The 14,498-nt window shown below is 39.1% G+C and overlaps 1 protein-coding gene across 2 annotated transcripts in view; it reads right to left on the reverse strand.

Moving 5' to 3' along the window:
- LOC131573169 (GRAM domain-containing protein 4) overlaps positions 1-14,498 on the reverse strand; it is a 75,466-nt gene that overhangs the window by 15,092 nt on the left and 45,876 nt on the right. For both annotated transcript variants that reach the window (XM_058826866.1, XM_058826867.1), the window contains exons 5-10: positions 6,984-7,045; positions 4,947-5,079; positions 4,457-4,482; positions 3,162-3,253; positions 1,603-1,694; positions 615-663 (exon numbers count right to left, since the gene is read on the reverse strand). In XM_058826866.1, coding sequence (XP_058682849.1) covers positions 615-663; positions 1,603-1,694; positions 3,162-3,253; positions 4,457-4,482; positions 4,947-5,079; positions 6,984-7,045 — 454 coding nt within the window. The remainder of the gene's footprint in view (positions 1-614; positions 664-1,602; positions 1,695-3,161; positions 3,254-4,456; positions 4,483-4,946; positions 5,080-6,983; positions 7,046-14,498) is intronic.

Below are 14,498 nucleotides of genomic sequence, written 5' to 3' on the forward strand. Positions count from 1 at the left end.
TTAATGCTTTGGAGGGCTCAGGGGAGACTTTATAATTCTCTACAGCTATCTGAAAGGAGGTTGTAATGAGGTGGGGGTCAGTCTTCTCTCCCAGGTAACAAGTGACAGATCAAGAGGAAATGGCCTCACTTTGCCAGGGGAGATGTAGATTGGCTATTCAGAAAAATATGTTCATTAAAAGGGTCGTCAAGCCTTGAAACAGACTATCCAGGGAAGGGAGTCACTATCCCTGGAAGTATTTACATGACACTTAGGGACATGGACCCAGTGATGGGGTTGGCAACGCTAAACTAACAGATGGACTTGATGTTCTTAAAGAAAACAGAATGCAAGACTTCTTGAAGATCCCACAGGACCTGATTTGTTCCAAGCTGATAAATTAAAATTAATTTCAGAAATGTGTTTTAAGTTTGGAATATTTTAGGGTGAAGCATCTGAACCTAAGAGTGCTGTTAGTAAAGACTTTTAAATTACAAGGGAAAGAAAAAAAATGTAGTGTCTTCACTTATAGCTTCCTCTTCCTTCCTTTCCAACTACCCACACAAACACAGAAGAAGGTTTAAAGATGCAATTTTTTTTTGCAGGTGTACAGGTGAAGCTGATCAAAGACCTACCATGTGTTCAGAAACTTCAGGCACAATGCTCCACTGTATTCTCCAACCCCTAGAAATTATGGAAATAGTTAAAGAGAGCAAGAACTCCATCCATCAACATGGATTATTTGTAAAAGGTTAAAAAGTAGTTTTCTGCAATAAGCACTTACAGCTTAAAAGTAAATAATATAATCCCAAATTGATGAAGAACCCACAACATAACAGAAGTACAAGTGACCAAAAACAGCCAGCTTAAAAATATTAGTTAAGTACATACTAAACAGAATCACTGCTTTTAACCCAGGATCACTGGGTTTTACAACAAAAATTAATGGTGTGCATGGAGTAAAGGATTAGGAATATTTTTCCCTTATTTTTTCATGAGAAGAAAATTACATCAACTTATTCAGAAGCCTATTTGCTATCAGCAATTTCCAGGGAATACAATGTCAAACAGAAAGTATCATTTAAGAAGTCAGAAAATTATTTTACAATATGCACATTAAGATCCTCTATACCATTTTAAAGTCCATTAAAAAAAACCTCAGACTTAATTTTTATAAGAGATTAAATTTACAAATGGAAGATACTTTGGATAAAGTAGGTCAAGAGCTCTGGAAAAAGGTAAAACTGCCATTTTAAGCCTAAGTGAACATCCTCTGCTTGGAAAAACAGCAAGCTTCAATATTGAAGGTGATGTTCTTCAAGCACTCTAAATATCACAGAATTAGAAATATTAGAATTTTAGTGTGCTGAGGGATTTGTCTGAGAGCATGCAACATTGTTTATGATAACCCAAGCCACAGGATACAAAGATAATTCCCAATAATCATAAAAGATTATAGAAACTGAGCAATGACACTAAGAATATTGGAGATTGAATTTCACTTTGTTAAATGTAACTCACAATATTAAAAAAAGTAGCAGTTTACAACTTAGTGCAAGAAAAACAAAACATCTTTCAAACAAAGCATTACTTAAGCGAGTAAGCTAGTATTTATGCAAATACCTGGCTATGAGGTAATTTAGGGATAACCTCAAAATTGCTAAAAATAAGAACATAGGAATGGCCCAGCCATGCCATACAGCATTGATGTAAATCTGCAGATTAAGGAGAAAAAACAAACAGAGAGAGATGCGGATTACAAACTGGGGTACAGTGAGTTACATTAAATACCACTTCCCACTGTGCTGTTGGGCTCAGGATCATGCAATTCATATTTTTAAAAAATTAATAAATTTTAGCCACTCCATGACTGACAGTGGCCCTGCACTCAGAAAAGCAAAATCAAAACTAAGAATAAACCAAATCTCCAGAGATGACACTTAACTAGTTCTCAGCTGCCTCAGAGAGAGTATTGAGTATTTTCAGCACTACAATTACTTGAAGGGGTAGGAGTTCAAAAAAAAAAAGAGGTAAACCCCCACGTCTGTGAATCTGCTGCATGACCACGGTATGGTCAGCAATGGCACAGAAGCCATGCTATGGAAGAGGAGCTATAGCAATTAGCCCCATACTGGCCAACAGGATAAACTCTTACTCTATTATTTCAGGTCAATTAAATTCCAAGTCTTTTCCAAGACTAAAAAGATTGCAAGAAAACAGGTTTTATTTTATGTAAAAAGTACAAACACAAAGAACTTCAAAAGGTATTCTGTTCCCAGCTTCTGAAAACAGAGACTAGAGCCTCTCTGTGAGAGACACTAGGGTTTTCACTGATAACCCCGAAGTGAAACACTGCTCTGGCTCCCAGGTCCCAGAGCTTTCAAAAAACACCAGTTCAAGTTTCTTCTTTCAGCTTTCATCTGAAAAATGGGCTTACCAGATGAAGCAAGAGAAAAATCAGCAGATATGGAAAAGGGACAGACAGAGGGCACTGGGAGGGAAGTCTCCTCCTCAGTATTCCTTCCACTGTGCCATGCAAAATAGCACAATGTCCATAACTTACAGGGAGGTATTATTTAGGAAAAAGGTGTAACATTTTCACCACACAGCTATTGGTAATTCCTTTGACAGAAATTCATTTTATATAAACTATAACCAAAAGAATTTAGATAATTTAATTAGCAATAGGAAGAAGGAAAACAAATCAAAACTCCACTAGCTACTTATGGCTTTTTGCAGCATCCAAACCTCATTAAGACAGCTTAGAAATGCTTGAACTTAACTCACAGACCTGATGTTTGCACACTGAATCCTACTGAAATCAAGGCCTGTCATCAAATGTAACCACTATCAGCAGTTCAGCCCTAGTCAAAAAGAAACTTCACAGAGGCTGAAGTAACCATTGAATTACCAGGACTGGGAGATGAGAAACAAGAAAGGAGTGAACAATACTGAGATAGTTCTAAGTTATTACAACAGTTACAAAAGTATGTAACAAGAGACCTGGGAAACACAATTTACTGGTGAGCACTACTGGTATTTTGTGTCAAATGAAATTATACCATTTGATTTGACTTGAACTGTAGCACAACCCCTATTCAGATATGGCAGTTTCAAAAAATTTTAGCAAATAATGTATTTTTTCAAGTTCTTACTACTCCTGGAGGAGTAGGATAACTTACAATAAAGGCAATAGCAGAAGTGTAGATAGAATACCAGTCTAATAAGGCAGAAAGATTCTTCACAAAATTTGTAACAGGTTTGGCACCTCTCTCTAAATGGAAGTTGAGAAAAAACACAATGTTAGAAGTAGCTGGCAGTGGTTAAATCACTTGTAAATTACAAACAATCAAACTAGAAAACTATAGGAATATTCACAATATGTAATAATAAAAAGGCCTATCCAAATGAAATAAAAATTAAACCCACCAATGTAACTGAACAATTAAAGAATGCATTTCCAAAAACTAAAGTGTTACCCAAGACAAAGATTATGTCTAAACTCCAAAGTATAGACAAAGGAAAAAAAATCAGCATCCTTTACAAGAGTACCCTGGCTGCTAAAAGCAGCTTGTTCTCAGCCACATGCTTACTCTTCCTACACCAAGCAACCCAGCACATGACTCCCTGAAGAAGCCTCTCCCACCTATGCAGACCCTTGGTCCTGTTGTCACTGCATGGGAGACTGACCTGTGCTGGGAGAGGCCCACAGCCAGATGCACCCAGCCAGCAAGAGCAAGAGCAAGAAGAGCTCTTCCTCAGCTCCCTAAAACTCTCTTACCTTTTACCCTCTTCCTCTACACTCTCTCACTACTTGGGCAAACTAGCTAGGGAACACAAGGAAACCAGAGAGGGCTGCTGCAAACCACCTTTGCTTTCTCTGTTGGACCACACCAGTTTTGCCTTTCCTGATGATAAGACTGACGACACCTCCTGCAGAGAGAGCCTCAGAAGTTCTCACTCTCTTTTGCAGTAGAACTCACAACCTTTCAAGTCTTTCTTCAAGAGAGCCTCTGATTTGTCCTAATTTGTATGGCTTGAGACTCAGCTATCCTAAACACAATTCCCTTGTGCAGTAATTAAGCAATTAGCACTAGATTTCCTTAAACATCAGCAGCACAACCAAATGAAGTAAGTGGAAGGGCACACCAAAGGCACTGGAAGAGCTCATGGACTCAAGTGCTGCTTCCATCTGCTCTGCTCCAGTAGCCTACACCAAGCCCAGAGAGCAGATCAAGACTTAGAAATCACTGGTGACAACGTTATGGAGAGCTGAGTCAGGCTCCTCGGATAACAGGGATCTAGATTTTGTCGCTAACCTACTGGAAGTTAAGAACCACACAAAGCTGAAGTTTAATATTGTTCTTTAAAAGGTATTCTGAAGGCAATGCATGTAGACCACTGACAAGAAGTCACAAGTATTCTCCCAAATGAAACTAGAACAAATACAACAAATAAAATACTACTAAGTACTTACTTAATCTTCTCATATTTTCAGTCAACCTGAAAAATAATAGATAAAAGCAACTTGTTAAACAGACAACTAGTGCACACTTGTGTACATCTGATCCCTGTAATATTCTTCAGCTGTATGTGCATAAAGCTTCATTGCCTGTTACAAAATGTGTTTCTAGTAACTTATACGGTCTACCTTGCATCAGACTGAACACTGAAGTTCAAAAGCTCTCCAGCCTATCTAAGACTTTGTTCACAGTTTCTGGGAGGCATATGACAAAATCTGGTAAATAGTACAGATCTTATTTTATTTCAGACAGCAGATAGAATCTCAGCCTTTGTCCAAAGCAGTCACAAAACTTTTGAGGTAGTTCCGCACTTTTGATGCTATTATTTGTAATTGAAACTTGTTCAAACCATACAAAAGATTGGTTAAAAAAAAAAAAAAAGTGAGAAAAAAAAGCAACTTGTAAAGACACCAAAAATTTCTCACAAGGACATTAGGGATTTACCTTCTAGCACTAAGTGGCTCTTCTGTTTCCACTGTATTCTCTTCCGGTTGAAATCTGAAGTCCTCAACATACTCCCCAAATTTGTCAAAAAACCACTTTTGGAGTCTTGAAGAGACTGTGTGACTACTCTTATCTATAAAAGAGAAGCACTAAGGATCAGGATAATGCTAGAAGACATCTTTATCCAATGCCAGCCCCTGTTCCCACACACCACGCTTTGTTGGGAAGCACACTTTGTACAGCCTCCTCATCCTTCACCAACACTCTGTGGAAACTTGCAATTTATTTATGCCGTTGCACAAGACCCCCAGATGCATTAAATTGGTAAAATAAGACTAAAGGTGACTCCTGCATTGCTCTTAGGACAGCATGGAAGCATCTTATTACCCGAAGAGTAAAACATCCTAACAAAGAATAATTTTTAGCAGAGTAAAAACATTTTCTGGTTAAGAGACTTCTGTAAACAAAAGACTGATGTAAATATCAGCTCTCTGTTGTGCTGAAGGGTCACCTTGAGAAAAGCAAGTGCAAAGCAAAACACTCCTGAGCACAGGGCTCAAAAACCACCTTGCAGCCACAGGGATTTGACAGGAAAGGGAGGTGGAAACATAAGCAAGATTCTGTTAGAGGTATTTTTACTTCCACTTTCCAGCCACTGATAGTTTATAAAGATTGTACGTGCAGATAAGGATTTTTTTTTAAAAAAACTTTAATAAAGATTGTGAAAGCTATACAAAAAAACATGCAGTTTCATTTTTTCTAAAGTCAGCCTTCAGAAATTATGTTGCATATGGCACATTCTATATATGGAATATACAGTCATAATACTACCTGAGAAGTCTTACACAGAAAAATAATGAAGTGATGCACACTTTCTGTACGTCAGTTTCAGTGGAAAAATATAACATAATATAGGGGTACATGGAAATAACATCAGGGTAAAAGCCTTAAGGCACAGCAAGTGAGGACAAAACAATCACCTGTAACTCACAAAACAGTGGTCTAGAAGGAACAGACAGAGTATTTGGAAACATAGCTTAATACAGCAATGTCACAAAGAGGATACTGGTCATAATTACTCCAGGACCAAATTTAGTACAGAACTCCATGACATTAATATATGATTAAACAGAGGCATGGAAGATTACAACAGCCAAAATGATGCATTTAAGCTCCTGAGAAAAAGCCACTGGTGCTCAGAAAAGATAATCAAATTATTTATTAATGATTTACAATGAAATCTAGAAAAACAATGAATCTAGTGATTGTTTACAGCTGAGACAACACTTCCATTTGAGAATAAAAATATGAAGTAGCTTCCCACATGCTAATACTTCAGAAAGTACTGAGAAAGAAATTTTGACAAGAGAAAAAAATTGTCAGCTTCACATAACAGAAAGCATTGACACTACGGAAGTACAGGAGGGAGAATTTCAGATTTAGTCTACATATTTAAAAGCCTAAGTCTTGATTACAAGCTGTAGGAAGGAAAGTAAAAATGTACTGAAAGATTGAGGCTTTGACTATTGCCTTAGTTCTTTCAGACATTGGTACATTATTGAATTCATAATAAGCATCAGCTTGAGAAATGTAGATAACAGTGTAGGTGTCAAAAAATTTTTAACTCTTAAGCTTACTCCTTCTCCAGAATGTCTCTTCTTTTAGAGGAAGGAAGTAGTAATATGGTTAGTGACATAACAGAACTTCTGCAACTGAGAACAAAACAGAACATTTTTTCTATGTATTACACCTGTTTTCTGGTAAGTCAAGGATCAGCAAGGTATGCAAGAATGATGAGATGAGCCAACAGGTTTCATTACATACCTAAAGGCCTTACAATACACAATAAATTCCTTGCTCAGGTATGCAGAGTCAACTACAAAAAGTAAATGCAGAATCATGTACAGAGAGAGAAGTTGCTTGAATTGTCATTCATATTCAGCTATTTCAGAAGCAAGATTTGATCTTCTAAGGATCAAAAATAAAGAAAAAAATCCAAATGAATTGAAGGGCTGTTAGAGATCTGACCAAGCTCACCTGTTCCATTGGCTTGTGCCTGTGGCTTTGTAGGTTGCTGAGCTGCAGGCACCTCTTCTGCTCTACAAAGAAAACAGAAACAATGTGAAATGTTACCGAGGAAGAATTTATTCCCTTTTAGGTAAAGGAAGCATCAGAACCTCCATGGCTTCCACAGCTGAGATTATACAATCATGACAAGAGAAAAACCAGCTTGTGCCCTCTCAGAAGACTCAAAATATTCATTGCACTTAGAATCCTGGGAAATACCATCCATTGTGAGGAGAGGTGGGGTTTAGCCATTCCTGTCACCAACAGCTCAATTTCATCTTAAAACTGCTCAACAATGTAGTATCAAATTTCTTGCATTATTTATGCCTTTGTGTGGTATATTCATTGCAGTGCCTGCCAGGAAAACTCTTCAGAGCCATGACTTTTCCCACTGCAATAAATTAAAAGGGATTCCATATCACAAGTTGATAACCATCGCAGTAGAGCAAAACCACAATTTAATGCACGAGTCTTGAATTCTGCCATCGCTACTAGGGTCAAACACCACTCAACTTCACAAGAGGAACAGGTGTTAACAATGATTTAAAATGTTATGTTGTAAGCTCTCAAAATATACAGATCACAACAAATTTGAAAAATATCTTGAAAAACTGAAATAGCCTGAAAAACTGCAACAAAAATGTTCTAAAAATAAATGTCAAGCAGCAGGCATCATTGGTCTCACCTTTCAAAATGAGTCAAGAATATTCTCATCCATTAAAAGTGAACAGATTTTTTAAAACACAAATGATTTTGACATTCTGCACATGTGCAAGGCTTCAAATTACATTTGTACACAACCTCCAACTGCCAACCTATCTTGAGAATACTTCAGGCTTCAGTCCCAAAGTCTTCAGTCATCCATGCAGATATCATACAGAAAGATTTTTCTAATGAAGCAGGAGCTTTGACAACATAACACCAGCCACAGCAAGCTTTACTTGACAGGGAGCTGTATGATTGAAAAGATTATTTCTTCAAACAAAAAAGTGTCAGTTGAGCAATTTCATGATCTCTCATTTATCAGGCAATATAAATACTTTCAAATGTTCCTTTCATCTTTTGCTCCTCAGGAAGGGAATCAAGTGAAACATGGTCAGCAAATGAAGAGCAGGAAGAGGGATCCCACTGCACTGGACCAATTGCAGCAATACAGACAGACATATAGTCCTCTCTCCTGCTGTTCCTCTAGAAAGGACATTAGAAAAAGATGCCACTGTACTGTCTGCACATGGAAAAGGTCATTACTATTGTGTGCTGTCCCAACATTACCATACATCAATGAATATGATGGAGAAACTATGGAACTTGTTACTTCCTTCCTAAGCATTCCCCATCCTTAATGAGCTTTCCACATCCTTGTTCATTTCTAAAAAGAACATTTAGAAGTAATTTACTGATTTATGAATTACAGCTTGACATTTATTGGTGTTGATGAGCTGCATTCAATGTTTTTTGCTTTGAAAGACACTTGTTTTCATGGCTAGTCAGGACTTTTCCCCATGGCTTCTGTATTTGCAGCAGCTCTTCCTTTCAAAAGCCATCTTTGTCATCAGTTTATTTGCTTTTGCTATTTGGTTCCTGTGCCATTCTCCCCCAGTTTCTATATGCACCACGGGTCCCTCAACTAAAAACTCCTCCTATCTTTGCTTCTTCTCCTACACCCTTACATCTCCTCCATTTCCAGCTCTCAAAAAGCAGAGAGCAATAAACATGATCAAATTTGCATCGACTATTATACAGTGGTGTCTTGTTTTCCTCTATCAGCCAACATCAGATGGTTACACCATAGAGTTGAGCATTTTTGTCTGAAATCTGTCGTTGGAACTGTGTTTCATTGAAGCTGAAGACATATTTCTGTGGAAAAGAGGTGGACAACCACAAGCAGGCAGGAGCCAGTTACTCAACCCATTCCAGCTGTGTGGAGGCACTGACTAGGGTGGTGTCACACCGGAACAGTTCCTGTGACAGAGCCAAGATGAGATCCCACCACTGACAGCTGTCAGAGCCTTCAGCCTGGGTCTTCCTTTGACATGCTGGGATGTATTTCCAAAAGCAGCACAGCGTCATTACTCCCCATGTTTCTTAGGCAAAAAATCAAAAAAAAATCTCATCAAGAAGTAGTTCTGTACGGCAGCCTTACTGGGCCCCATCAGGAGCACATGACAGTTGGCTTTGGCCCTTCTTGGTGCTTTTGTTTCATTTTTTTTGGCAATGTCTTACTTGCCATCTGCCTGCTACTTCTTCCCCATGAAGAACCTGACCTTTACGAATCATCAGGTTAATGACAGCTCATTACTGCACCTGTGAATCAGGTTATAATTAGCCACTTCAGACAGATCCACAACAGGAAGCTCAGAATTCATTGTTTGGGCTTGCACACCTACTGGGAAGTTCAATTCCAAAACCAGGTCATGTTGAACCATCCAGTTCATCAAGACCACTGACGGAGGGAAGAAATTATCTTTCTGAGTTTCTGAACCACTCTTCATGCCAGAGATGATTTAAAAGGCTGAAAAACATAAACAATCCTCAGAATAACACTGTGTTCCTACGTGGGCTTCCTAACCGCACCCTGAACCTAAGAACACAGGCTGCATTAACTCCTCTTGGACCACACTTTTCACCCAGAAAAAGGGAGTAACTGGTAACACCAACACATCCCCAACATGAAGCTAGGTCATCTTCATGCAGCCATAGATTGCAGCCATTTAAAGCACAGGCTGTTTAAAACAGCTAAGGGCAACCTCAGACAGCGGAGGAGACAAACACAAACTGCCTTTTTTTGCTTCTCTCTTTTTTTTTAATATACTGAGGTTAGGGAAGCATCAATATTAATGAATATTAGAGCTGTTCATGACCAGGCACATGTACCACTCAAAAGCAACAAGCACACTCTGAGACAGTGTCTATTCAGTGCTGCCCCACGGAACAGCACCCAAAGTGTTATTTAGTTGTTTAGCTGCAAGTGTAACACAAAAGTTAAGGGAACCTTGACACTGAAGGACATTTCCCTTAAATAAACATTTTTTGTTTGTGCATATTAGGCCGTGAACACAGCTGCAGGTCAAAATATGTGCGAATCAACAGATGCCCTCAAAAAACTGGATGCAGATCAAAACTGCTAGACACAACAGGTGCAGTCACCTGTTCTCAGATATATTCAAAGCAATTTTCCCACAGGCTAACTCCAAGTTCACAATCAACCCACCACTAGTTTTTCAAACACTGTTTTAGAAGATATTCAAGGCTATTAGCACCTTTCCTACTGTTCAATGCAACCTGAATAGGTGTGTACTTCCATCAAAAGCACATTCCAACCTCATACACACAAAAATAAACAGGTATTCTCTTAGTCTAGTTTAAAAACCTATCTTTCAGGTATGCATAGCTTCTTACCCTGAAGAGCTGTTAAAAAACCAAGTTAAATAATTTTCATCTCCTTCCATCTCCTTCCCATTAAAATACACAAAACATTTCAAAAGCCCTTGCTATTCTCATCCACAATGAAGGAACAGTGACATATGCAGAAGCATTGTCTATTTGGTCCTTGTAAAAGTAGTTCACAATGATACTAATAACAAGGTGCGCTGCTTAAGTCACAGGCTGCTGGTAAGAGTTGTTGCAAAACTTTTTGTTATTTTTGTTATTTTTGTTTTCTGCAAGATTGTTGCTCACAATTTGCAAAATATGTCAGTAACAGCTCACACAAACTATTTCAGACTATTTATGCATCATTCTGCTTCTGAAATGTCATAAGCTTCAGCTGCCATACCAAATGCTGGGATGTTCTGAACTGTATCTGTGGAAAACTTCAGCTGAGGACACTATATTTCTGAATAATCAGATATACAAAAAATAAACACCATGACAAACAAAAGCACCAAAAATCCTCTTCTTCTACTCCACCCTTTCCCCGTACATGACTGTGACCTCAACGAAGAAAGCCCATGTTTTTCACTAGAAAAAAAAAATTAGATTGTGAACTTTTCTCCTTGCCAAACATTTTTTCATCATGTTTTATATTACTACATTATCTGCCTCATAAATACTTTTGAATACTGCAACTTTTAAAGTAATTTCATTCTGTATATATACCACAATATAGTTTAGTTTTCATTAGTAGTTTATATCTGCAAGCAGAAAGAACAGTATACGCAAACCTCAGCTTTCAACTAAGCACCAAAAAGCTGCTCTCTCCCCTACCAGGGGACATATGAATATCTATTTTAAAACTGTAAACAATTACCTTAGAAGCAGAGTGAATTTGACATAAGCAGATAGAACCTTCTGCAGTTACTCTGCTTAACAAAATTAAATTTCCATCAGGCATAATAAATATGACCCCTTAAATATCTGACTATGTAAGGCAACATTTCACCTATAGTCCTAATAAAAGTATTTTTAAATATCTACAATGAAGTGTAAAATACTGTAAGCAGTGAAGAATTTCACACAATGAAGCACAAGTTAAGAGAAAATCAATGGACAAAAAAATTTTTCTCCTCCTAGGTAGAAACTGAAAAATTTTCAAAGTCTTATTTTGTTGTCACCTGCCTATCACAAAAAGGTTGAAACAGTAGTAAGACTAGTTAGAGAAACACTTGGGTAGAGAGGATAATTGGCTAAATGTAATCCCCAAGTGCAATACCAAGCTAATGTAATCCTTAGGATATCTAAATGGCACTCAGGGAGCTATGTCATCCTACCTTAATTTAGCAATGTCACTCCTGCTAGAATGACAATCCAACAAGGCACAGATGTTGACACAAATATTGATAAACAAAGACCTTCCATCTATTTTCTCTGTAAAACCTGTATTCCTTAGCTGCAGTGGGCCAGATCAGACTCTGAGTCAGCCTTCTTGTTCTGAAACACAGCAGGATGATGTGTACCTTCCTGCAGAAGGAGACAGCTCCTCATCCTCCTCCAGGACTCGCAGCAATGAAACCTCTTTCCCCCTTCTCTGTGCACGAGAGGCATGGCTGCCCTCGGGACAAAGCCCAAGGCCTGTGCCAGCACCAAAGACAAGCACGTGGAGTTTGCATCTCAAGCAACTTCTTCAAGGCAGCAAGCCACAGGCAAGAAAGTATCCTTTCCTTGAGCATCAGTTTCATCTTCCAACAGCAACAAGGCTCACTATTTTGTGCAGCTGTTATTGTGCTGGCAGATGCTCTCAGCATGCAACAGGCCCACGTTTCTCCTCTTCAACTGCCCACTCTGACAGGCAATACCAGACTAGATACACAGCCACGCCAACCAGCACCGGCAATAAAAATGCACTCTCACATCCCAGACGTAAGAGCAACTTTAAAAGGTCACTCAAAAAACGTCCAGATTGGAGCAGTCTGGGCAACCTTCCCACTGCACAGTTGTGGTGCTGGCTTGGGAACCAGACTCTTCCACAAGGAACTTTGAGAGCCCCTTCTAAGCTGACTTGGCAGCACAGGTCAAGACTTCACACAGACCACCCTTGCAGAACCACTGATTTTGGAAAACCATCCCTGTGAAATATCACCTAAAAAAAATCCCCCTGTAGTTGGTACTGAGAGTAAGAGGGATGGCCTAATCTATCTTTTATCTAAAGCCTTGGTGCATCAACACTCTGAATACGAACTCTTAAAACAGTTAAAGAATGGCAACTGAAGTGATGAAATGACTGAAGTACTCTTAAAGAGACAGTGGAAAAGCTGTAACTCTTTAGTCTGGAGAACAAGTAAGAAGAAAGGACTCATTAAAGGTGGCAAAAAAACTGAATGCTGAACAGTTATTCACCAAACCTTACAGTTCTGTAACTACGGGACACTTCTTCAAACCACTATAAATTCTGTTAAAAAGGAAAGCAAATAAAATCCTTCTTTAGAGTTAAGAAGGGACTTCTGTAATTATTGTCTCAATAGCTTCCAGTGGAAGATTGCTCCAGCACTTACTAGTGTTAAATACAATAGTTTCTAGTGGAAGATAGTTCCAGCACTTAACTAGTATTAAATAAATTAATGGATGACAGGTCTGCAAACAGACTGAAGTGAAAGACAGCAATGTACTTTCTGACACCAGTATATAAAGTATTTGTGCATGCTTACAACAAGTGGTTGAGAGAATGGGGGCTGTTTAGGCTGGAGGAAAGGAGGCTCAGGGGAGATCTCATTGCTGTCTCCTGCCTGAAAGGAGGTTGTACACAGGTGGGGATCAGCCTCTTCTCCCACATAACAAGCTATAGGACAAGAAGAAATAACCTCAAGTTGCACTGGGCAGTTTTATATTTGGTATTAGGAAAAATTCCTTCACCAGAAGGGCTCTCCATCACTGGGACAGGCTACCAAGGGAAGTGGTTGAGTCACCATCCCTGGAGGTACTTAAGGGACATGCAGATATGGCTCTGAACTGCATGGTTTAGTGGTGGCCTTGGCAGTGCTGGGTTAACGGCTGGACTTGATGGTCTTGAAGGTCTTTTACAAACTAAATAATTCCATGATTCCATAGGATCAGGAGGTAGACAGACACACCCAAAGCAACTAGGCCCACATGTTTCCCATAAATAGCTCCTATTTCCATTGCTACCAGTGGATGTGGACTGGCCCTAGCAGGAAGGTATTTTTACACCTGATTACAGAAGGAAGCAGGATGCTGAGAACAGTTTGCATGGCATTGGGAAACCGCATATCCAAGCAAAATGTTTTGCCTGTTTGCTCTTGCCTGTCACCTCTAAGTAACTGGCAGTGCTTAGCATGGGATGACCAACTCAGCCTGCACTATTTCCTGATGACAGCACTTGGTGGTGAGCCACAGTTCCTGCTGCTCAGTTGAGTAATCTCAGCTTCTGCTGGGGAAGATAAAACAGGCAGCTACGACACAAGTGGTCTAGAACAACCAGGCCCCCAAGCAACTGCTATGGTCTTAAGACCCATGTAGCTAAACAGAGGAATGAGAGACAACATCAAATGTGATGCTTTGCATCATTAAGATAGATGTCCTTGAGGGTGAAAGGACCTAGGGACACGGGGAGGTGTTTCCATCTGTCATTGCAGTGGCAAGGAAAGCTCAAATTGCAGTTACTCACATACATTTAAGCCTTTGCTGTGGCACTGGGACATCCCTGCAGCTGCTAGAATAGGAGAAATGAGGATTGGGCAGTCTGAAGAAGACACTGGTTTTAAGAAAGATAATCGTATGCAATGGCATGACAAAGGCTCTGGCATTCAGTAGATTCAGGCAGGCAAGATCCCAGAGTTAGGGTATCAGAAGAGGTGAAAAGAAGAATATCTCATCTAGAAAGTGTCATGGCACTTCTGTAGGTACAGCAGTACGTATGGCAAATTAACTTATATGTACAAGAATGTTAATTATGTAGTTTTACAGGACAACATAGACAGCTGCTCTCTCTGTGAACTACTGATTTATTTTAAGAGCACCTAGGCTTGAAACATAAGCTTTTACCAGCATTTTCCAGAGACAGTCAGCATTCTCAAGTGGCTTTTTGCTTTA

This window comes from Poecile atricapillus, chromosome Z (genome assembly GCF_030490865.1).
Source record: "Poecile atricapillus isolate bPoeAtr1 chromosome Z, bPoeAtr1.hap1, whole genome shotgun sequence".
NCBI classification, from domain to species: Eukaryota; Metazoa; Chordata; class Aves; order Passeriformes; family Paridae; genus Poecile; species Poecile atricapillus.